The 25,283-nt window shown below is 49.3% G+C and overlaps 1 protein-coding gene across 1 annotated transcript; it reads left to right on the top strand.

Moving 5' to 3' along the window:
• The first annotated feature begins 3,784 nt into the window (after positions 1 to 3,784).
• Positions 3,785 to 24,314, top strand: VPS37B (VPS37B subunit of ESCRT-I). The gene is made up of 4 exons (XM_014598515.3): positions 3,785 to 3,946; positions 17,426 to 17,597; positions 18,286 to 18,368; positions 19,670 to 24,314. The coding sequence occupies exons 1-4, from the start codon at positions 3,842 to 3,844 to the stop codon at positions 20,177 to 20,179; spliced, it is 870 nt and encodes a 289-aa protein (XP_014454001.1). The 5' UTR covers positions 3,785 to 3,841; the 3' UTR covers positions 20,180 to 24,314.
• The last annotated feature ends 969 nt before the right edge of the window (positions 24,315 to 25,283 follow it).

Raw genomic sequence — 25,283 nt, 5'->3', positions numbered from 1 at the left:
AAATGGTCTTTATTTTCCACCCAACAGGTAGCATGGCTAGCTTAGTCTGATAACTTAGGTTACCCTCTAGATTTTCACGTGAGGGCACTTGCTGCAAAGCTGGAAGAAATTGGTTTGCTATAGAGGTCAAAAAATTGCAAAGGGTCTACTGAACATTTGTAGCGCATTGCTTTCATTGCTCCAGATGTGTGCGCATTGGGATACACCCAGATTTTCTGGATGTAAACACTGAAGAATCCCATTGGAAAGGTGTTAGCCCCCCACCAGTGCTATGTGCTTCCATCTTTGCCTTCCTCCTGGCAGCTAATGTGGATGTCCTGCTGACGTTGCAGTGGGAACAGAGCATGGTGAAAAATGCAGCTGTTTTTATTTCAATAACCGCACGTTCCAATGCATCTGAACAGGCCAAAGTAAGAACTTGTGTTTTGTTCAGAGGTTAGACACTGGGCTGTCTGGACACACAGGTGTGGGAATATGTAGTAAACTAATATGCAAAGAATCTCTTTTTCTCTGTGGGATTTATGTGAGCAAGGTAGATATAAAATGAGGCTCCTCTTGGGCTGCCCACCTTTTCCTGCCTGAAGAATAAGGTGCCGAATAAGGTGCTTGCTCTCTGTATCTCTCTCCCAGTGGGCTGGATGTTCAAATGGTTTGGGAACAACTGTTTGACTAAAGTGCAAGGTCTAAATAGAAGCTCCTGGATCCTGCACTTTCTGAAGAGACAAAAGGCAATTCACAAGTCACAGATGCAGCCCAAAAATGTACTTGGTGGTTAGCTGCTGGGCTTACAAGGGTTAATATGCTCCATAAATTAGACTTGCAGGTTTAAGAGTCTAGGTAACCAACTGTTTTTTCCGGTTTTTCAAGGCCAAACAAATTGTTAAGGTGACTTGCAAAACACAGATAAACCTCATGCATATGCACTGGTTCTGCTGTTGAACTTGGGAGAGACCAGAGGACAGAGGGAGATCCAGGAGCAGGGTTATAACCAAATCCATTTTTAAGCATCTAATAAAACTGAACGTTGAATTAAAAGAGGATGCATGCCAGTCCTGGATGGCACTTAAGTTGGCGTCTGCATTTGGTGCTCTGTGATTTAATTAAAAACCCAGTCCTTCTCAGTCTGTTTCTTTGCTGCAAAGAAAAAAAAATTAATTCCTTTTGCCAGGAAAAAAGCACTTTGGTAATTATTTGGGCTGGTTCATCAATAGTGGAGGAACAAATCCATTTCCATACTGCTGTGGGTTTGGATTGGTATAACCAGCAGATTGTATAATCAACAGTTCCTGCAGGAAAGGCATCCGGCGGTGAGTAATTTTAAATGCTCAGAAAATGTCACCTAAAAGGGATTCCAGTAAAGGTACAAGATGCATCTTGTAGCATCTCATGGCTCAGCCTGAAGGGTTTTGGTGGTGGGTGATGAGCTCTCTAGCTCCCAGCTGATTTGGGAGAGGGCATGCTGTCGCAACATCTTCATGTTTCCTGAAGGCGGATGAAGGGAGTTGGATGTCACTGTTGAAGTGGAATACATATCTGCCCAAAAGCAGCCAAACTCTGCATATCTTTGTTCACCTCTCTTGTAACCTCAGCAGCCTTTCCTGCCTGCATAGGAAGCTGAACTACATACCGACTCCACCTAGCAGGGTAGGGCTGGGACATAACTAAAATGCTAAGCAGACAGCTGACACTGCCAGACCTCTGGGTCTTAAACAAGTCTCACAAGGAGAGGGAGACAGGTTGCCAATCAGTGTTTGGTACTCACGTCAAAGAACCATTTAATATCCCCCTAGACATTTTTCACACCTTCATAAGAGTCTTCCTCAACAGATCATTAATAATGGTATAATGCAGTGCCAGTCACCCAGAGCTCTCAAAGCATAAGCGTTTGTGCCCCTTTATAAAGTCCCTCCACTGAGGTTGTGAAACAGCACATCTGGAGGAAACTGAGGCTAAGCAACTTGCCCACCCCCTTTTCATGCCTCATCTGTTTAACATCCCCACGTGCATCATTTTTTGAGGCAGTATGTGGAAAAAGGGGTTTCATCCAGACCTTATTTTCCCAGAGGCCGGGCGTGCACATTCGTGGCATGTGATAGCGTGTCGGCATAGCAACTATCTACCAGTTTTGAATAACAAGGTCATACTGTTGCAGTCACACAGAAGCCAGTGTCAGCTGCAAGCAGACAGGTGACAAGTACCCAGTGGTAGCATTTATGTATTCCTCATTTCATTCACATATCAAGCACGGCACTGTCCCCATAGATGTTGCGGTCCCTTCCAACCCCAGCATCTATGTGTCTATGCACGTGTGCCTGAGCCCGCCTGTCCAGCAGGGCCTGTACATTTTGCTCGACTTCTCTGTTTGCCCACGTGTCTCCCATTACCCACTTTTCTACATGATCAGCCTGAAATGGGCTTGCAGCGGAGGCGCATGACGGCAACCCATAGGTTGAATAGCTTATTTATGAGTAATGATTACAATGAAGGGTGAGGTCGAATTGCTATGAACTGTGGCATAGCAGTACACTAATAAAAGATAATATATCAATGTACGTAGGCATTTAGCTGTCCACAGGTATGTCCCAGGCCAAACACAACATCCGTGTAATTTCAGTCCATTTTGATGAAGCTACGCCAGCCATAATTTCCCCCCCCAATATTCCAGCTGCATTGTTTGAATAATAATAAGAATAGCAGGGCCCACACCAAGGGTTTTATGGTGACTTCTTGTCAACTGCTTTTGGCTAAGTGGTTTAAATATCCCATTGATCCAGCCATTTCTTTATGTAAGCAGTTCAGTAAACAGGATGCACAGACTGGAAAATATATTGATTTAGTAAATGATTTTCAGGCCTAATTGTATTTATCAGCTAGCAGTAATTGAAGAGTTACTGCACGAAATTGTTACCGGGCCAGATTAATTCCTGGTGGTGCTCTGTGGATGCTAATTGGCATATATATAGGAAAGAGTGCCCCGTACCTCTACAACATATTAAAGTGTTGTTGATATGCTATTATTTAACCCAGTGGGTGGATATTACTTGGAAGCTGCAAGTAAAGCTTAAACCTAAAGCCACCGTACCTACTACACTTTGCAGCAATGGATTTAAGTGTCCGGGCATTTGCTGCCTGACGTCTCTAAACAATTATATCACTTAATATGACGTATAAGCTGGAAGAGAGAGCTTTTTGCAGCTGCTGGCAATGCCGCACCTTCCAGAGGGAGGGCCGTCGAACTCACCCGCGAGAGCCGGGAGTAAAAACACTGGAGTGATTTTTAGCCGAGCGCGGACTTGAGCAAAACAACGCGGACTTGAACAAAACAACGCGGACTTGAACAAAACAACGCGGACTTGAGCAAAACAACGCGGTCGCTCTTACGAGACCGGCTAGGGGCCTACGTGTTTAAGGAAGCGCGGTTCAAACGATACGGACTTTCCTCCCTAACCTCCAGCCGCGCACGGTGCTAAGCAAAAGGGGCGCGAGCCCGGTGGGCCGCACGCCCGTCGCTCCTTGTGTCGACGACGTCGCGCTCGAGCAGGTCCTCGTTTCTCTCACGAGGTTCACCACATGGGCCCCCCCCCCAAAAATGGGGAGGTGACTCCGGAGCCCAAACCACTGCGTGTGCACTGGCCGGTGGTGAGGCGTCCCAGCGTGTCCTGCAGGCCCCGCGGGGCTGGGGGGCCGCGTGCCCCGCTCCCCGGCGCAGCGCCCGCACCGCCCCTCGCTCCCCGCCAGGGGGCGCCCGCTCGCCCGCCTCGCGCAGCCGCCGCGCCCCGCGCATGCGCACTGCCGGGCGGACCGGGCGCGGAGCGGAGCGGAGCGGAGCGGGCGCGGGGCGATGGCGGCGGACGCGCGGCGCCTGGAGAGCCTGAGCCTGCAGCAGCTGCACGAGCTCCTGGAGGACGAGGAGCAGCTGCAGGCCCTGGCGCGGGACATGGACGAGGTGCGGCTCCCCCCAACCCCCCACATGCATCCCCCCCCCCCCTCTGGTGGGTCCTCAGTGGCTCGTGCTCACTCAGCCCCGGACAGACGTTAGGTTTATGGCGCCCAGAAAAAGGGGGGGGAGGGGCGGTCTCCATCCCCAGCCCCTGGCGCGGCCCCGACAGACGTTACGTATAACGTGTCACTCCCCCAGCCCCGGAGGGGAGCAGCGAGGGGGTCTAGGGCTGGGCTCCTAGGAAGGAGCAGACGCGGACCCCTGTCAGACGTGACGTACGTCACGCCGCGCCATGAAAAGGGACGACGGAGCCGACCGGCTCGCGGGCAAGCGCTTGGAAACGGGCGGCTTTTCGTCTGAACGTGTAGCCGGGTCTCCTCCACGTGTCGCCGGCGAGGGCGTTGGCGAGCCCTGGGCTGGAGGAGGGTTTGTGTCGGGACGGGGGACGCTCCCCCAAACGCCCGCCGTCCGTTTCGACACGTGGGCTGTCCCGGGGAGAAGAGACGTGGAGGGGTTTGGACAGCAGCGGTCCTGCCTCAAGGAGGGAGTCGGACTCGCCTCTGGAGGGCATTTCCAGCCCGACTCCTCTCTGGGCCCTGCTACACGTTCAAATGAACGCTGGACGGAAACCAGCGATAAGAGTCGTTACGCATCTTTCAAGCACTAACTTTATAGCTCGTTGGCTCTTTTTATAGCTAGAGAGTCATTTTTATTCTATGATAATTACTTGGCATGTGGGGCCGGTCCAAATGTATTGTGCGATTCACCGGTTAATTGTGTAAGACGGTATATGTAGCCCGTAGCAGGGGACTACGGTTCTGTGAGATAAGCAGATAAGCTAAGTAGATCAAGGCAGGCTCAGGCGCGTCCCTGCCTGAACATCCCCCACCCTCACAGCCCAGCCCTTCTGCAAGGAGTTAAACCTTGTAACATTTAAATTCATTTGGAAATGGGGTGCTACTCGATCCCCAACAGTTGGGGGGGGTGTTGAGTCTGGTGAGAAGTGCCTCGAATCCACAAGCATCGTGGGGCCTGGCATGCAAGTAGAGGATCTGGGTTGTGGTATTTGATAACTTCCCCCAAGATATGCTGACCGGTGTGTGTCAAAATTGAATGTAAATGTTTGTGGGGGGCAAGCCTGGGTAAAACCTCTTCGGTCCGTAGAGCTGGACAGTATCCTTTGTATCCAGAGCATGAGCTCGTGGCGTCCGAGGCTGCAAAAGGACGGCATGGAGCCGTGTATGGAGTGGAGCGAGTGACTTGAATCCGAAAGATGGGGAAACAGTGGGAGGGTGAGAAATTTCCCTGGGAGAAGAAATGCAAATGGGCAGGCAGGTTAAAAGCTGAGGCTGAAACACAGTTTCTCTCGAGCATCCTGTTGTGGTTTTGTGCTGTACCACACGTGGCGTTTGTTTTAATCACTAGCAGCAGTAGTAGATCTCGGGGCGAGAGTGGCAAAGAAAAGTGATTTTCCTTTCTCTCTGTGGGTGTAGCACGCCGTAACTGCACATTAAGGCAGCAATGCTCTTCTGCCTAATTTACTGCGGTGGCAGCTAGATTGTGCAGAGATGTCTTTTGTCAGGGATTTTTGGTGAACACCGACAGGCTTATGGAGCCTTGTGGCAGGCGAAACATGGAGGGGAATCAGCACGGTCTGTAGTGTGAGAAAATGAACTTGACTGATCTCATAGGAAGATTTGGAGCAGCCGCACAGGGCCTAGTGAAACTTGAGACCAGTTTACACTAGTGGAGGATCTGGATCATGTTATGTGCAACTTCCCCCCCAAGATATGCTGACTAGTGTGTGTCAGAATTGATTATGGATGTTTGTGGGAGGGCAAGCACAGTGTAAAACCTCTTCAGTCTGCCAAACTGGACATTATCCTCCTGACCCTATGTTTTCCCTCTGTAGCTGGCTGCAGGAAGCAGTTTAAATTGTAGTGTAGCATTGCTCAGGCCCAAGGGAATAGTTTGCGGTGTGCAGAAGTGTGGCTGGGTATGAAGATACTTGAGTTGGGTTGAAACATGGCAGCTACCTAGTAGTTCTCTCTCTATTGTGTGTAGAGGCTTTTACCAGACTCCATTTGATTCAAAATATGTTGGGCCATCTTCGAAGTGGTTGCTGTCTTACTAATGACTGCTTGAACACCCCTTTCCACTCCTAAAATGAAGTAAAATAAGATTTTGAGAACATAATGGTATGATGCTGTTGATTTTGGGGTTACTTAAGAGTATCTGATGTTTCAACAAAATGTTCCCTCCTCTGATCTATTGACACCTAAGTTTTAGGCCTGTGGTATGGGGGGGGGCTGATCCTGCAGTATAATGAGCTTGGTTGAACCCCCCCACATCACCCCAGTGTGACCCCATCTAGGTTTCATGTGGGCTTGGGGTCAGTCCATCATCCACACTGGGGCAGATTCAGGGCTGGAGTCTGATCTAAGTGGTGTAATTGAGGATGCAGGGAAGTGACAGTTCCCAGGATGTTTGAAAGAGGCATTTTTTTTATTTTTGCTGGCCAAATAGACTGACTGGAGCAGATTATTTCATGCTGGAAAAATCCTTTGTTCTCCTAGCTGTAAGGGAAACCTGGTACACAAAACTGTTCTTTGCAGGCATAGATAGGGGGAAGCAACTTAACTTGGCTTTGTTGCTGAAAGCTAAATATAGGCAGCCTTTTAGTTTATAGGGATTGTCTTCTGCAGGGATTTATTTAGCAGGTCACACATGTGCACCTATGATCACACGTGCAGATAGAACAACTCGGTAACATTGGCCTTGATGTTGTAGCCCCAGGTATGTGAACCTGTGGGGTAAGGGTTGACCTTACAAAGAGACCAAATCTTTTTTGTGTGTGAAGCTGCTAGGCTTTGGACACTTGAACAGAGGACTTCTTGTCTCTCAGGGTGAGAGAGAAAGCCAATATTCTGAGAATGTGCAGCCTGTTAAAACTTGAGGGGAGCTGGATGAACTTTGGGTTTCATCTTTTGTAGTGCATAATGAAATGACAGCATTAATCAAGTAACAGGGCAGTGTTGAAACGAGGTAGGAGCGGCTGTGGCGCACTGTGTCCCAAGCTGACAAATGGGAGGTACCAGGGACCTGAGTAATAAAAGATCTCAGAAACTTTTCTTGTGAATTTGGATTGTCTCTTGATACTTGTCTTGGAGCTGTATCTTGGTAAGAGAAAGCTACTCTGCTGCTGAACTCTGTGGTTCAATAAAACGCTGAGCATGGCTGCTGGAAGCCTGCACGGTTTGTGACCCCAGCTATGTGAAACCCAGGAGTCCAGAATGTATCGCTGCCCCCTCATCTCATGCCTTCAAAGGGCATTAGCAAACACAAAGGGGTTTTCGAGCATAGCTGTGGCTTTGAGTTTTGTAGGTTTTGTCCTTTTTTTCCCCCCGACAAGCTACTTAAAGAACAGGCCTTGATGAAAATCCAAGTGAAAAGATGCCCAGATATCTTGGATCTGTAATCCTGTCCTAAAAACCACACTATGTGGTCATGTACAATTTGGCTAACACAAAATGCTAGGGTAGGAATTAAATATGCCTACAACTACAGCATGTTTCTTGTTTGTTAACCAGCTAGGTGTCAGATGAATAAACTGCCTACATCTAGGCAGCAAGACCTTACTGCATGCGTGTCTGTGCATGTGCCAAATAAAAATGTTAGTGTGATGTCCACTTACACCATATAGGATCCGTGCATTGGCACTGGCAATATAATAAAATGAGCAGATGGAAGTAAAAGGACTTTAATTTCATTGCAAGGCCTAATTTTGAAATGGGAAATGAGAGGTAATTAAGTACAATACCCTTTTCTAGAACCGGTCTGCTCTCAGCGCACACGTAGGACGACTCATCAGCCTGGATAAAGGAACTCTTCAGACCAGGCTCTTGTGCAAGAGGGCTTGGCTCACTTCTCTTCTTTGATTTCCTCCTGCTTTTTCCAGCCACATGCTCAACCTGTGTGACTCTAACTCAGGGGAGGGCAATTATTTGGGCTGGAGGGACACTTAAGGAGTTTTGGTGAGCTATTGTGGGCTGGTGGGGAGGATGACAGCCAAGCCCAGAGCAGCCAGGTTAGAGGGTGCAGTTGATCCTATCCGGCCCCAGGCCCATCTGCCTGACACCCGCTGTCAGAGGTGCCAGATGGAGCAATTGGGCAGGGTCTCCATGGAGACTAGCCTGGGACCCCCACAAACAGGGTGCGCTTAGCCAGGCGGATGGGGTAGGGCTGTGGGTGGACAAGGAGCAGCATCTGGGAGCGGGACAGGCAGGCAGGGCTGGGATTGCAGGGCGGTGACAGCATGGGGCCAGGGCCCAGGGCAAAGCTGTGATCTGCTCCCCGCATGTCCCTGGAATGGGCGCTGGTTATGTGAGTAGGGATGTGCAGGGAGCAGATCGCAGCTATGCCCCAGCCCCGCACTGTCACTGACCTGTGATCCTAGCCCTGGCTCTGGCCCTGCCTGCCCATCCCGTTCCTGGATCCTGCTTCTCACCTGCCTGCCAGCAGCCCCAGCCCATCCACCCAGCTGAGTGCAGCCTGTCTGTGAGGTCCTGGGCCATTCTCTGCATGCCCACCTGATGGTGGGTATGGGGCAGACTGGCAACAGCAGCCAGGAAGAGCAAACCACCATTGTGGGAGCTGCCGGGAAGCCAAGTTTGGCTGCTGCACCACCCCTGTCCTACCCAGCCATGTGCCCAGGGGTGGCAGGACCTGCTGCGCATGCCACAGCCCAGGCAGCCCCCCCTCTTCCAGCTCTTGAGGAGTTGGGGCATACCTTTTTCCATTTACAAGTAGCTATAGTATATGAGGGTTTGTAATTACAGGGTATGTGTTTGCCTGGAATAGGCAAGCCTTTTGGCTGGAGAGGGTCGGCAAAGTGCACACGCATATTTGTACAAAAATTGTTTTGGGGTTTTTTGGACTATTTAGTAACTGCTAAGTGGGGAGTAGCTTTCTGCCTTCTGGCCTGCATCGAGCTGACAAGTTGGCTAGACTATATGGAGGCGCTGTGCCATGCAGGTGATGGCAGTACCTCTTCCCAGGAGTGTGTGTGCATGGCCACTGCTGTGGGACCAGGAGAGCAGATGTGCCAGTGGGAGCGTTGCTGAAGAGTAGACGGTGCTCCCATTTGTTAGGATGGGGATTTTGGTTTCTCATGGCCATCATGCTAGATAAATCAAACTATGCACATCTGTGAAGATGCCATTATCCCCACCTTATAGATAAGGAACTGGGGCAAAGAGCACTGAATTTGGTCTAAATCTGTCTTAACCAGTGCCCTCACTGGCACATTTTCCTAACTTTTAGTCACCTTCATCTGATTTAGGCAACAGTCCACCTAGTTTTAGGGTCTGGCTTTAGGCAAGTGGCTGAATTACCATGGTACAAAATGTCTTTCTCCCCTTTTCTCTCAGCATAATATAGGAGGATCATATCAAGCAAAATACTTTTTTTTTATTTTACTAAGGTCACTCACTGAAATTCATCTGTTTAAGTGCCTTTCCATTTAGACAAGAGGTTATGCTTAATCCATCATGATCCAAATGCTAAAGTCTACAACCCAGCTTTTAACTTATGTGCTTAATAGGATTGCTGTTAAGGAGTAAGTGTCAGGGTCTAAGCCCTGGCAGGAAGGACTGAATAAGATTTGCATCAGAAAAATTATTCCCTTGTCTTAGTGCAAGCAGCACTACAGAAACTTGCTTCATTTGGTAGCCCAGGATCCAAGAATTCATCCAAATGTGTAGGATAAAATGGGTTGCCATGATCAAACATCAGCAGCAGCAATCCAGGTCATTCTGGTCCCATTGTTAAAATGCTGGTGGTACCTACAGGACTTGGCTGAGCAGAGCCCCTTGCTTTGGGGGCTGCCAAGCCGAATGGTCAGTCATGGTCCCCTCCCTAGAGACACGGCACTCTTTATCACTTTTGTACATATTTAGCTTCTCAGGATTGTTCCTGCTTTGCATTTAGATTCATCACATCGTTATCTAGATTACAGGTACTCTTGCAGGTTGACTACTGATAAGAAAGGCAAAAACAGGTCTACAGCCTTTTATTTGCTTGCACTTCAAATCACAGAAAGAGCACATATCCCAAAGTCTATCTGGCTGACCCTGACAGTACAACATAGATTTTCACTTAGACTGGCGAGTGAGGTGGGAAGATGGTGGCATGCAGATCAGCAGCAGGTCTTCTTGAATTTACTGAGTTCTCCAAATTTCCCTAGCCGATAACCCTGTATTTATAGATGGCTGGTTCTGATAGGCTGATAAATGACCTCTGATTGGTTTTATTGAACTTTGTTTCACTGAAGCTTTTGGAACTGGACTGTACCAAATCTCTTGTGGATTTGCAAGGTGTCAATTAGTTGGTATTTATATCCTTGGGAAAGTAAAGGGGAGGGTTTCTTACCTCCTTTCCTTCCCCACTGTGGAATACGTTTCAACACTGAGCTCCATTTCAACTTTATTTTATGGTCTTCTCTGCCAAGGTTGTTTTGATAAATGATCTTAAGCGTCTTAACAAAAATATATATCTATTATAGCAAAATAGCATCTGTTACAGCAATCGCTGCTACTAAAATTTTGAGATAAAACTACGATACGGTATATTTGGATTATATAATGTGTGGTCTTTCCTTTAAGGTCTCTTTTCAGGCCTTGCGCTTTGTTTAATTGCATCTCGTTACTCGTTTAGATAGACATGTTGGTGGCTTCCTTTACCTTGCTGACCAAGCTGGGTGTCGCACCTGCAAAAGTTCATGCTCCTGTCCCTGAGAAACAGGCTTTGGAGCTGTCACCTTAACCATGTTTTTGCCCTGTGGCCTAGACCCCTTGAAAATGGCCAGGGCTGACAACAACATGCACGTGATACTCGAACGTTGTCCTGAGTTCAGCTTGAAACTGGACTGCAAATTTCTCATGCACTAAGAGTAAGAAGTGTAATGGAAACGCTGACTGGGTCTTTGCTAAAGGGCCTGCTAATGCAAGATTATAATTTCAGTGGTATTTGTCAGGCTTTGTGGGTAGCTGGGATTAGTCTCATTTGGACCTTGTTTTTCTGTGGTTTAGCTGGCTTGGAATACACATTGTTTTCAACTAGTTTCCTTATACATGGCTATTGTTTGTTCATAGAAATTGGTTTGGACGTATTAATTATGATGAACCAGTATTTTGTAATATCTGGTAAATTGTAATGAGTCCTGCCCTTTATATCAGTCTGGTTTGTTCATTTGCTTACTTGCTTCCTTCCACCTTTCCAGCATCTTTTCCCCACTTCTACCAAACTTCAGGCCTTACAGGTTTTTTTGGAAGTGGCAAGATCCAAAATCCAGTTACTGTCACCAAATAGTTGGTGTGGAAGTAATGGTCTCTGTAGTCAGCCTGCCCAAAAACCCTCCTTCCCTTTTTTAAAATGATCCCCCTTCTCCTGCAAAGTATCTTTTAAAGAGCTGAAAAATCTCCTTTGTCAGGGCAGGGAGGACCGGTGGGCTTTCTTGAGGGCAAAGGGATCTATGTTTGGCCATGATTTCAAGTTTTGCCACAAAGGTATGTGTGATTTCATTTGGAAAAGACTGGGTCTGCATTAAGCAATCCCTTTGCTGTTTGGTTCTTTCTGCAGTCAGCTCGGTATTATGTTCATTCTCGGTGAGAAGAGGTCGTGAAAGCACAGCAGGTAAAATAAAAAGCTTCGTCCAGTCTTTCTATTTAACATGGTCCTGGCTAACTTGGTTCCAAGTTTGACTCATACAGGGCATGTGTTTCAAAAGGAAGATCTCGTGTATGCTGAAAATCTCAGGACTTCTGTGAAGGCTCTTTTTGTTATCTTACTTACAAGTCTGTCTTCAGTTCCAGGTTGTCGGCTGTTCTGGGCGAGGGTCTTAAGACAGGTAGTGAATTGACTGCTCTTTGCAGATGTTACTGTAGTAAGGGTGATCTCTTTATTGCCCTGGGGACCTTTTGAAGAGTCCAAGAGGGTTAATCTTCAGTGTTTTTGCAAGCGTGCTTTCAATTTGCTTTCCTTTTTAGATTAATCTTTGAAATTTGCTGTTCAGGTCCTCTGGAAGGGTTTCTGAATACACCAAGCATTCTTATGGAAAGCTTGTCCTTGGCACACATGGCACCATGTATTCTGGTAGCTAAGGACGTAGCAGGAAGTAGGAGCTATGCATTTGAGTCGTACTTCAAAATTAAGATTTTTTTCCTACCAAAAGAGAAGTGTGGTTTGACACTTCTTGAAGACCCTTGGGGGATGTGCCATGTTGGGGTTGCGGATGGTCTTTCCAGTTTGCATCTTCTGTTTGCTTAAGCAACATTTTCCCTCCTAAGGGTCTCAATTTTACTGGAAAGAAAACTAGGTGGTGCCATAAATGATGGAACAAGCCTTCCCTGCCTTTTGGAAGAGGGACCTGTTTGCTTTAGCTGTTACAGCCTCGTGTGTGGCAGACCTGCCCATTACATACTGTTTGCTAGAAGGGGAAGGACAGTCTTGTATAATATCTGTAAACTAAAGAGTGTTTGCAAAAACCCCAGCAAAGATGTGGTTGTGTCAGAAAAGGACTTTTTTTTGGTCCTGCTTGTTTTAAGGAACATATACAAGCTACACGTGCACAGACACACTGGTTAGCGTTCTCTGCATGCTGTCCAGAAGAGTATGCTGTAATGGCAAAACCCCAGCTAGTGGAGACAAGGCCTTATTGGGGGCAAAAATGAGTTTGCAGATCGGTTAACATTCAAATTGTCAGGCCGGGGGACTATGCATTGAGACTGCTGAGCAAACTGAGTTCTTGGTCTGATTCCTGGATGGATTAAAATAAGGTGTGAGAGAACAAATTGCGCCTGTCAACCAAAATGGAGAGTCTGCTCCTATTTTTTAAGAGGGCAAAAGGAGTTGAGACAGCTGCAGGGACTGTACTTGCAGGCAGCGGGAGGAACTATCAGATGTAGGCACTAAAAGCTGCTTTAGCAGCAGGGTTTGAAGGGTGAGCGGTAAATGCAGCTGATGGTCTATGGTTGCTCCCTATAGAAAAGTCTGTCCTTGCTGTCGTGCTGTAGCATGAACATGGCTAGGTCATGAGCTGTCGCATCTACTTCTTATTTCCTTTTTCCACAGCTTTTTTTCTACTGTATACTTGTTAACCTGTCTTTTAACTCGGACACTGTCAAGTTTAAAGCTGTTACTAACGTGTGTTTGAACCCCCTCTATCTTTTGGCAGGTTCCTGGCCTCGTTGGTATATTTTGTTTTATAAGGTGGACCTTTTTAAAAGAGTAGAGACAACTTACTGGTACATGTATCCTCTGGAGCCCGGCGCTAAAAATGAATTTGCAGTGTTGCCATTTAGTGGCTGAATGCCAGTGCGTTTCCTTCCTTGTCACACATGCAGTGGTAAATGAAGAACGATTATTTCACCACTTTTGTGGTCGTTACATCTTCTGTCTCTCTTCACAGTGGGGAAACTGAGGCACAGCGAGATGTCATAGGCCACACAGTGAGCTAGGGAGAGAATTTGGCCATCCAGCTTGGGGTTTGTTTTTTTTGCTTGCCCCTTCCTACATTTGCCGTATCCTGGCTGCTATAATTTAATGTGCACCGTAAATGTTTTTTTATGAGCCTACAGATCAGACAGCTGGGTGTCAGCAAGCAAGAGGGGGGCAGCCGTTGAAATTTTCTGCTTGCTGTTGTGTAGCAAAGCTGCATTTCCAGTAGGACCTTGGTAACAGTGATAGGAGCCTTAAGGAAGGAAGGGCCTGACAAGTCATTGGGTTCATCTGCCTGCTAACACGGGTGTTTCGTGCTGTCTGTCCCTCAAGGTGTTTTACTGCTGTGTGCACCCTCTTTGGCACACTTTTTCCATGAGAAGCCGCCTGTGACATGGGGCAGCTTGTTTCCTTCCATTCTGCCCACCTCTTCCTTTCTCAGCTTTTTCTTTACTTGTAATTTTATGTAATCTTTTATTTTTTTATTGAGCCACTTTTTTCTTGGGTATTTCCAGCCTTCAGGGAGTCATTGAGTTTCGGTCTCTGATTTACTGGTGGTTGCTTAGCTGAGTTGTAGGCATTTAACATAGCTTCCAACCCAAGGAAAGGTCAGAGTCCACCCATAAAACTAGTCTCCCGGGACTCTGGCCAGAGCAACACCTTTAATTGGAGAGGTGGAGCCCATGGTCCCGGTAGTGCAGATGGGACTCATTTACTGCTACTTAAGCTAACGTCTTCTTTGTTAAGCGGTGAGGATGGCAGGTTTGGGTGAAAGCTGAGGAAGCTAAGGTGTCAGACTGGGACAGGCGTTCCTCTCTTGTGAACTCTAGGGATGGAGAAGAAGGGGCAAAGTAATGTTCCCCAAATGGTGCCTGGCCAAATGGGAAGCTGGAAGTCGGTTTTCCCTCTCTAAGACAACCCACACATGGTTTGGTTTGTCTTTCCTGGCTGGCTTTGGTGGCATAAGGACCAAAGAGAGTGAGCAGCCATGAAGTGATGAGCATTTAAACCATCTTTAACATTGGAAGGGAGAAGGGCGTGTTCTTTTATCATAGCTAGGCAGCAAGAGAGTGACAGTAAGTCTGTCCAGGAGTGTTTTTATGTGTGCCTGGGGGAAATCCCATAAAAGTAGAAAGCCAAAATGTGAGTTCAGGTTAGCCGAGATGGTGATTTTACTGTCTTGGAAGAGGAACGTAGGTCGGAGAGGCGTGAGAGACCCATCCAAAATCTAGTTCACTTCTCAGTGAGCGCCACTTATGCCTTTTTGTGATGGGGCCTAGATGGGGTCAAGCATCTGAGATGGCTCGGCAGCTGTCTGACTGAACCTGCTGGGGAAAGCATATGAATTGCATGTGACGTGGCAGGCAGATTCGTAGATGTTAGGGGCTGGAAGGGACCTTACAAGATCATCGGGAGAGGTTTGCCTTGCGTTGCCTCTGGTTTGCTGGCTTGTTGGGGTAAGAGCGTGCAGAGAACTAGGTGAAGTTCCCTCCTCCCTGTCCATCCAGTGCTTCGTATACCAAGGACTGTGCCTGTGCTTGCATAGCATTGGGCACATTGCGAGGTTGGAAGATTAAAGTTGTTTGAATAAAACAAAAGCTTCTCAAAAGGAAACGGGCACTGCTGAAGACATTGCTGCGTTGTCCATATGACATGGAATATGAACGTCCTTTGGACGTGTGTTGACCACAAGCCACGTGTGGTTCTTATGCACCGTCCCATGGTGGCTGAAACAGCTGCCGTGAAACACCCTGGCTTCCCATCAATAAAATCAGGGCTTCGTACCAAAGCAATGCTCATTTGGGCTCTGACAATGTGCGTAAAGGTGTATAGCAGGTGCGAGGTGCTCTGGGATAAAGTCTCCCATCCTTACTCGCACCGAGTGGGACACCTAGCCTTGCACCCTGTTATCCCCCGAAGTACTGCCGGGGTGTCTAAAGCAGTTGAAAGCGCCATCGTTTGCCATTTCTAAAGAAGTCCCATCTCCTCTGTGGATGCAGTCTATAACTGAGAGCGGGCCGCAGGCCAAACAAGCCCTGTGCCGGTAATGCGGCACTGATTGCTGGGCAAGGACGTGGCTGATGTTGGTCTGGAGTCTCTGCAAAAGGCAGCTGAGAGGAAGGAAGCAGCAGCAGTCACAAACAGGCAGCTGGACCGGGTGGAAATCACGAAGCATAAAGCTGGTCTCGGGGGAAGAGCAGCGACATGTGCAGAGAAATGGAGGAGCAAGTGCTGTGCAGGTCACTCTGGGGCCTGAGAGCCAAGGAGAAAGGGGAAGGGGAACTAAAATCCCGTGCACGGGCTCTGGCGGTCACCTTGTGTCTTCTAGGAGATAATTAACAGCCTAGCCCTGGGGGGCTCTAGTACCACGAGAGCCAGGGTTTACCTGCAGCACGGAGGGGGGTGAAGTGAAAGGCAGACTTTTGTGGCAGTGAATGGGGCAGGGTGGGAACGGATTAACCGTGCAGGCCAAAGCAAGCTGCGGACACCTTGCAGCGTGTTTGAAGGTGAGCGTCAGCACATCGGACCGTGGGAATGTCGAGCCGCGGTGGGTATTCAGACCATCTGATACTGACCCTCCTGCATCTTTTCTCTTTGTCTGAAGTGCGTTATGAGGTCTGAATTGACATCCTGCCAAGGTGGCCTTCCCCACAGGCTCAGCTTTCCCGAAGCCTCTGAAGACTGGCCAAAGGAAAAATGCATTTTGTGTAGAGAAGAAGTGGTCTACAATGCTCTTTTGTTCAGCGCTCTGTGAGAGTGGCTATTCCCTCGGCACGGGCAAGGCCGTTCAAACCAGGATGTGCAAATGGGAGGACTGAGCTGGAAAAATGGACTTTTGGCCAGAACCCAGCAAGGGGTTGGGAAAAGCTTGTAGAGAAGGAGAAATGACAGGGGGATTTGTGGCGTGTGTGGGTAGAAAGAAGGTTGCTATTGGCACTTGGGCTACATCTCTTTTAGGTTGTCAGAGCCTTTCACAAAGGAGCCTGTGTGCTCTTCAGCAGTCGCTTACTGGGGAAGGAGTTCAGGCATATAAACTCTGTGTAGAAGAGGAGAGAGGGAATCAACCTAGCTGCTTCCTCCGGCTCAGCCCTGCAACCTGCCCAGTAGTTCGGAGGACTTCCCTGTACTTCTTTAACTAGGATTAGGGTAAATCTGGGCAGCAAAATGCATGTATCTCTGCTCCTTTGTGGAGGTTGGCAGCATGCCATCAGAGAGAAATGCTGAGCTGGGGTCTGCAGGAGTGTAGCCATAGCCGGCTTGGCTGCTCTCCAGCAGCGTCAGCGCTTGCAAGAAACTTGTTTGCGGAAACCGTGTGATCCACAATTCCTTCTTTCTGGTCGTGGCAGGAGAGACTGATATAGCTGGGCTTGGTTCCCCTAAATATTTGGACTAAGCTTTTTCTTTCCAGCCTGTAGAAGAAAACTGATTGTATAGTCTCTTTGTGCGTCTGCGCACGTGCTTCTTGACATGAGAACAAAATCCAAGAAGTGCAGTTTTGAAGCAAGCTTCAGGAGCTGCTGCTTGTCCCCTCATTCTCCTCGGTGGAGGAGGTGGACGTCTGGGTGGTGTGGTCCCAGTTTTGTGAGTGTTTTCTTGCACTCATGAGTCTTCCACCTTTGGTCTGTGGCATTGTTTGCATTTATAAGATGCCTCTGGCCACATGGGGTGACCTGCATTTAAAGTCTCGTGGTGGTGGTGGTGTAGATATGGAAAAGCCTTTAGTTGCAGAAAGGACACAGTGTACACAAGGTAAGGGGGGATTGAATGCATGGTCCTTGGAGTATGGGTTGTACCAGGCAATCTAGTAGGGCGTTCTCATGGCTTTCGGGATTGAGCATCCAGGGTGAGTCCAAAAGCCCCTCTCCAGTTTTTAGGATGTGCTGCAGTAGTGCCAACGATACTGGTCTGCCTGGATTTGGGAAAGTGCTGGAAACTGTTATCCAGAAATGTTCATAATATTCTGTACACTTTTTTTTTTTTTTTTTGCAGGCCCAAAATGTTCAACTTAGCAAGGAAGTGACCCTTGCCAGCAACCGTAGTCTAGCAGAAGACAACCTTTTGTACCAGCCGAAATTGGAAACACTGAAAGCCAGCGTGATCCAGAAATATCAGGAGCTGCAGGTCCTTTTTGAAGCTTATCAGATAAAGAAAACCAAGCTAGGTAACGTATGATGCAGTAATGTATTTCCTGGGTTTTCCTGGACAGACATGTCTTGTCCTCTTAGATGCACGTCCCAGATCTGGGAGCTGTGCCGGTTAGAATATTTCTCAAGAGGAGCTGAAATGTCAAGTGGTCAGGAGAATGAGAGTGGAAAAATACTACTGTGATGGCTGTTTGAACAGCATGGCCTAGGGAAAAGGAAGTCGGGGCAGATATGTATTAGTGGGATCTCTGCGGTCACATGAGAGAGATGCATTAGGCTAACTCATCTCTTCCCTGAAGGTGAGCAGAATTGTCTGTGTATTCTTAAAGGCACTGTGTATTCTTCTCTGCAGCTGTCCAGCAAGTGAAAGATCAGGCGGCTTGAACATAGGCTGACCAGACTTGTGCTCTGTACCTCTGTTCTGAGGTGTTTGTTTCCAGCCTGAATACCTTTGCCAGCTAAGCTGGTAACTTTTCAGCTTTTTCACTGGTAGCAACGGTTCAAGCCCTGTGACTGTCCTGAAAGTAAATTCTTAGAAAGCATCTCTGTTAACTTTCTGCTCAGAATCATCCTGTCTGGAGCGGCGCAGGATAAACAGGCTTGTGTCTGGAAAGGAGTCTAGTGCTTGATGGAGCTGGGGGCAGGGGAAGGGAGCATCATCTGTGGCCAGCTGCTCTATATACTCCCCTGTTTGTGTCCTTGCAGACAGCCAATCCAGCAATGCTTCCCTGGAGACACTGTTAGCACTGCTTCAGACAGAGGGTGCCAAGATTGAAGAGGACACAGAGGTAATGGCAGGACGCTTAAAATGCAGAAGGGTAACACATGGTAAAATTTTGCGAGGCTTTTGATACACACTGCCACGGTATAGTGGTGAAGAGAATATATCGTAAGAGGGTTTTGCTGCATGTGGCCTCAGCTGTCACTTCAAACCTTGTCAGGCAGCCAGGTGACTCAAGGCAAAGTGGCCTCAGTTGACAAAAGAATGCAAGCTTGTTTTATATTTGAAGTGTTTCTAACAGCTTTAATGTTTTTTTCTTATTATCTAATTGGGAAAATGTGCCCTTGATTCTCCTGGTTTGTCTTACCCTAAAGCACATGTCTGTGCAGAACTGGTTTGGTACAAATGTTCAGTAGGTGCACTGAGCCATTAGGGGAGGGAGGTGGGGTATGGAAAGCCATGGGCAAGATGGTTTGTCCTGGGCAGACTGGAAAGGAGGGCTTGTCTTCGCAACCTTTGTGGCTGCTGCAAAGGTTTTCTCCCTTCCCATCCTGTGTAATGGAACATGCTGGGATAGGTCGTGTATATGCAGCACAGAGGCTTGGGGGCATTTCGTGCTGTGGTGGGGAGGTGTGGACTCAAGCAGGAAGGAAGCCTTATTAATAGACTCTGAGTGTTTCCCAGCACTGAACCATAATGTGGGCTGACCAGTTATCTGGAAAGCTCTTAGATGGTCCCAAATTGCAGCTAGGGAAATGTCAGTTAGATGTTAGAAAAAACTTTCTCCCTAGGAGGGTAGTAAAACACTGGAACAGGTTACCCCGAGGGGTGGTGGACTCTCCATCCTTAGAGGTTTTTAAGACCCAGGTAGGCAAAGCTTTGGCTGAGATGATGTAGTTGGGGCTGGTCCTGCTCTGAGCAGGGGGTGGGACTTGTTGTGACCTCCTGAGGTCCCGTCCACCCTAAATTTCTGTGATTGTAAATGGAGTCATCCCTGCCTCCCATGGTCAGGGGAATGCAGAGAGCCTCTTTGAGCAGCAGCCAGGCATCAGTGGGAGCATGGATGTGGCCCACAGTAGTGGGGGAGGAACTGGAACACAGCTGAGAAGGGAATCCTGAAGTTGGGCTTGAGTTCTAGAGCAGGGCATGGTCCTGTCTTAGTGGAGAGAGGAGACCTGAGGAAGGGCAGCTTGTGCCCAGCTGCTTGTCTAGCTTCTCTCCCAGCTAGACACTTGGTCTAATAAGGCATCATCACAAAAGATCTCTCACCTCTTGGAGAGGAGAGGTGACCTTTTGAGGAGGGAAAGAAGCTGTGCAAGGTTTTTGTGGATTATGTGGGTTTCTAACAGGTTGTTACATGTCTGACAGAACATGGCAGAGAAGTTCCTGGATGGCGAAGTGGCTCTGGATTCCTTCATTGATGAGTACCAAAGCAAGCGCAAGCTGGCTCACCTGCGCCGGGTGAAGATCGAGAAGCTCCAGGACATGGTGCTGAAGGGACAGAGATTGCCGCAGGCGCAGCTGCCTTTGCAGCCGAGAATGCCCGAGGCTGCACCAGCGCCAGCCGCCTCCTACCCTTCAGATGTGAGCACGCCTCCCTTGGTCGTGCCCCGGCGAATACCGCCTCCACCACCTCCAGCAGTGCCTGCAGGACGCTTTCCCACTCCGTTTACTGCAGCCATGGCCTCGGGACCAGCCATGCCTTACCCGGGGGCTCCCTACCCTCCACTCCCCCCACGATCAGGATCAGGAATGCAGCTGGCAAGTCAGGTACCACAGCCGGGACCCCCATCCCAGTTTGCCCTGCAGCACCCTCCGGCGCTGCCGCAGAGACCGCCGCCTCGCCTTCCGCCGCACCCGGGCTTCATCCTGCAGTGATCCACTCGGGGTGCTAGACTCGGGCATCGGTGCTCACGTTTCTCCTGTTTCTCCCCTGCCTGCGGTGTACTGTGGCCAGAGGGAAACCTCTGTGCTGCGTGTGGCGAATGGCAAACTCCAAGCTGTCTGGCAGGGGTGTGGAATTGCGTTCGGTCAACGTGATTGTGGTTTTTTTCTGGTTTTTTGTATAATCAAGGACTGCACAGACTATATATATTTTTTCTTTTCCTGGGGTAGGGATGTTGGGGTGGAGTTTTGTCAGTCTGGCAAGCTGTGGATTCACTTGCGTTATAATTCTTAGGTTCAGTGTTAGTGGCCATGGCCCACTCAAACCAAGAGGCACATCCGTCTTGATGTGGTTCTGCTGCAGCTGGATTTGAGCACAGTTCAGCTGCTAGCATCTCAAACTCTATGGCTGCTGGTATTTGGGTAGTAATGGTTGGATCTCACATCCGAAAGCTATGCATAAAGCTGCTGCAGTGGAAACACCTGGCCTCGGTGGGAGTAAACCCAGCCTCCCCATCGGGTACATTCACTAACTTAACATCCACAGTCTGGTCGTTGGAAACGGCTCCCGAATGGAAAAGGCTGCAGATTCATTTGAAGAGCATCGGGAGTGGAACTTCTGGCTGTTCTGTTCTGAGGAAGATGTAGGTAGTGCCAGTGTAGTTATCAGTGGAAATGGCATGAGCCCTTTACCTCCCCCCATTTTCTTCCTTAGTTAGGAGGACGTCTGCCTTACTGAATCTGCCTTTGGGAGGTAGAGGAGAGGGGTGGTTGGGAGTGTTCATTCACTGACAGACCAGGGAATGGGATCCCAGGACCTGGAGTCCTAGGCACTCTGTTTTCATACCTTACTGCTAAATGGTGCTGTTCACCTTTGCAAAGCTCTTTAAATCTGCGTGCAGCCTCTGCTTCGTTGCTGGAGTGGAGGTATGATCTTCTCATGGCCATCTTCTCTTGCCCAGCAGCACTGGTGGAGTCCAGCCTGGATGGAAGAGACAGTTCCTTGTCTTTACTGGTGGTCCTGTTTGAGCATCAGCAGGGCAAGCCTTGCAGTCTGGCAGCTGGGGGTTTTCATTTTGTGCTATGTCCTCCTCCATCTGTGCCAAAGAGTGGGGGCACCTTCTTCTTTAACAGAGAGCAGTCTGTCACGTCATGGTGAGTGCTGTGGGCACGAGGGGATGCCTGAAGGCAGTGACAGGTGGGCATGTCATGGAACATCCACAGATGTTACCAACCTCTTGTGTCACTTTCTCATCCATGCAGCTAATGAGGTCAGTGGCCTAAGAAGTGTGCTCCAAAACCAGCTCCATCTCTTGCATGGAGAGCACATGTGAGAGGCTCTGAGGGTGTAGACCGTCCATACGTAGTAATCTGGGGTTTTCCCCTGACATGAGCCCTGTAACTCAGCATTAGCTCTTTCTCCTGGAGTCAGGTAGTGATTTTGTGGCAGTGAATATTGTAATTGGAAATCGTCTCCTCTGAAAAGAGGGCGATTCTGCTGTTGCTCTCCAATGAAGATCGGAGGTGGCCCAGTGGTCAGCCTGACTGGCTCCAAATGCAGTCCCCTGGGTAAGCCTGAGAAGTGTTTGGAGTGGGGAAACCCAGCCAGCGGTGAAACTGCATCTCCTGGACTGCTTTTACCTGGGCGTATTTTATAATCTAGGAACTGTGCGGGGTGGTTTTGTGAGCACGGACTCCTCTGAAGATGCTTGTCCCATAGAGCTTCATTGGAGAGCAGTTAATGGTGAACTGCGGTCTCTGTTCTGGAGATGGAGCTGCTGCAGAAATGACCTGCATGGTTTGAAGCAAGCCCTGGTCTCGGGCTATCACAGGCAACCTTAGCGTATGCCTCGAGCCTCCCATGCAAGACTCTGGCTGGGTGCCTGCACGTTGGGATTGCCAGAAGCCTAGTAAAAGTAACTGGGTGCATCTGTCTTACACCAACCAAGTGCCAACTCCCCTTGTGAGGGTGGGAATATCCCCTGCCGGGCTCAAAGAGATGGGAGATGTAAGTGTACTATGGGCTTGCACTTAACTCACTCGCCCTCTTGGTGTTGCTAGGAAATAGTCCAAAATATTTTTACTACTAATTGTTTGAAGTTGCCTGCTTTTTAGTAACCTCTGTGGTGATGACACAGCCATTCAGGGATGCTTTCTCAAAGGAAAAATACTGTCTCTTGCATACTCCGTGCAGGGAGGGGCAATGAAACTTTCTCTACGCAAAGCAATGCATTATCGCGCATGCATGCAGCTGATGTGCCTTACGATCACTCACGGTGATCCGAATATTGGCCATTGATTTCCAAGTCCCTTGTTTATCTCACTCCTTTGTGCTTTAAGGGCTCTTTCTTGCCCGGCACTTCCTCAACGGGAAGATTTTTTTTGTTTGTTTCCTGTTTGGTCACTCGGTCCTCTTAGCATAAGACAAGGCTGTAACAGCTGTTTGAATGTCTAAGCAGCTCAGTGGCTGGCTAGTGTTAAGTCTAGTGTTCTGGTTGAATTACCGTGTGAGTTAATAGAGTCTCCCCTGCTGGAGCTCCTGCTGCTTCTGGAAGCTGTTGTGCCACTCGTCATGTGTCCTTGCAAAGCCGCTTGTTGCCATGCACCTTGCCGCCGACAGGAAGAGAGCTCTAGGGAGAGGTATGAATCCTGCCCTCGTAGCTGCGACGCTACCCTGGCGGACGGTGGGGAAATGAAGGTGGCGTTGCAGTGCGCGCTTTTGGGATTGTGGCAGGGAGCAGTGAGCACGCAACTCCGCTGCAGTAACAATTTGCCTAACCCGCGCGCTTGGAGTGGAGGGCTCTGCAAAGCCGTCCTTCAGGAGGAGGCTTCTACCCGCGCTCTCTGGCGTAACAGCTGGCAGTGTTTGCTGGGCCCAGTGGGTCCCTGTGGAGGATTTAGAGATGCAGCAGATTGAACTGGGCAAGCTGCCTTGGCAGAAGGAACTGAGGCTCCTAGAAAGCATCAAGGAAGCAAGCCCAAAGTTGGTTGATTGTAGCTGTGCTGATCAGCCAAACAGCACCTGCCGCCTGCTCTGGTACCATCATGTCCTTTGCAGGATCGCAGAGGGAGGCCTCCACCTGTCTGGCAAAGTGCGTGTGAAGTGCTTCCCAGGAAGGCACTGGTGTGAGCCTTGCACTCGGTGCCCTTTCTCCTTAAGGATGGCAGTGAGCATTGCATGTGGAGTGAGAGGGTGAGGTGGCCGAGGTCCCTGTTTGGACTTGGTTTCAGCAAACCATAAGATCTGGACAGTGTTTGCTCATTCAACTTGAGAGGACTCGGTGTGGCTGGGTGGGATGCTGAAGCAGGCATGCTGTGGCTAACTGGGGCAAGTCCCATGCTTGGTAATGGTTTTCCCCAAAGGAGCGACCAAACCGTCAAGCCTGCAGTGCTGAAGGGACCGCACATATTGTAATGTGCTGCAGTTTCTTGTCTTGTCGTGGCGGGTATTTCTGCCATGGAGGAAAATGTGAGGCAACGGCCTTGTCGCGTTTGATTAGGGGTGGCTTGGCCTAGCCTCATTTCATGTGGAGTGAGTGGGTGGTAAGTTGAAAAGCTCTACAGGAAAAGAAAGTAGTCACCTCCCGTGTGTGGGGTGACAGGTCTGCTACTGCCCAGTGAGGTGTGTGGAGCTCGAACCTGCTTCCCAAGGAGCTAAGAGGTGCTAACTTGCTGTAAGCAAGAGGAGAGGTTGGTGCTGAGCTCCTGATTAGGACACAGCAGGAGTTGTGCATGTGCGCAGACCAGGGCAGCACACATGATGCCTGCCCGCTGCCGATGCAAACTTCTCCCTTTTGTGCGAGGGACCGAGGGGGCTGTCGGGAGCAACGCGGTCGACCTGATGCAGCATGAGAAGTGCTACCTCCTTTGTCAAGCAGCGCGCCACGCCAGCACCAGTCCCATCTTGAAACACTGCCGCCTTGCACGTGGGGATACTGGCACAGAGCGGCTGGAAACGGGAAGGAGCTAACCAAGATTTGGCAACGTGGAGTATGCTGCGCTGTGGGTAGTAGTAAGTGTTCCTAATGTAACGATGACACTAAAGATGGTGTTTTTGCTGTATACGTACGGACATTTTAGTGGCTGTGACCACTGGTGCATTTAAAAAAATAAATAATAAGCCAGAGCACGTCGGTGTCCTGCTGTCTCTTGGCCAGGGTGTGGTTGTGGTGCAAAGGAACAGCCTGATGCTAACACAGCGAAGCAGGCTGGGGCTGGGGGTGGTGTGGATGGCTTGCTGGGAGGTGGCAGGTATTGGAAATGCTGAGGGTTTCTTGGGAAAGAAGCAGCTTAACTACAGAGCCCTGCGTTGCTGCCTCCGCACCGTGGGTCACTGGAACAGCTGGTGACAGGTGTTACAGACAAAGCAGTGTCGTGTTTTTTGCCTGTTCTTTATGGCGACAAATGATCCTCATTCCAAGCTTGCTGCTTCTGGTTTGTGCCTAGGGAGGCCTCTGTCAGAGAGTCTCTGCAGGGGTTGTGTGAATTAATACCTAAGAGCTGGTTAAAGGAGCTTTCCACTGGTTAGAGCCCCGCACACTGTGCAGCAAGGAAGAACCTGCTGGGCCCGGCATGGCAAGATTGCGACCTGAGGTGCATTGCGTGGCGCTGTCGAGACTTCTCCAGCCTCCTTGGAAAAAGCCTGTGCATGTCTCGGGCAGTTGGATGGGGTGTGTGGCAGTGGGATGAGGCGTGGGCTGTGGGAAATGAAGCTGGGTGCGTGCCTTTGGCTGTCACTAATGGGCTCTGGCTTTCAGCAAACAGGTTCCTCGTTTGTGGGCTTGAGGTTATGAAGAGTTGGGGGGGGCATGGAGGGGTTGCACAGCATAGTGACTTGACATCTTCTCGCTTTTCCCTTTCCAGAGCAGGGTAGCCACCCCATCTCTACACATCTGGGGCCTGTGTCCAGGTGGCTCTGTGCCCTGAAAAGCTAAGGGCAGGGCGGTAACCTGGGAGGCACCTGGAAGATACCAGGTAAAGAGGACTTGAGGAAAACATGGCACCTGGGGGCTCCCCCCCCCCCCCCCCTTTTTTTTTTTTTAACCTGGTTTGGGCAATAAAGCCTAAAGATAAAGGTTGGGCTTGGGTACAGATCAGG

This window comes from Alligator mississippiensis, chromosome 10 (genome assembly GCF_030867095.1).
Source record: "Alligator mississippiensis isolate rAllMis1 chromosome 10, rAllMis1, whole genome shotgun sequence".
In the NCBI taxonomy this organism is placed as follows: domain Eukaryota; kingdom Metazoa; phylum Chordata; order Crocodylia; family Alligatoridae; genus Alligator; species Alligator mississippiensis.
The sequence above is the reverse complement of the archived record's forward strand: the minus strand, read 5'-3'. Positions and strand labels throughout refer to the sequence as shown.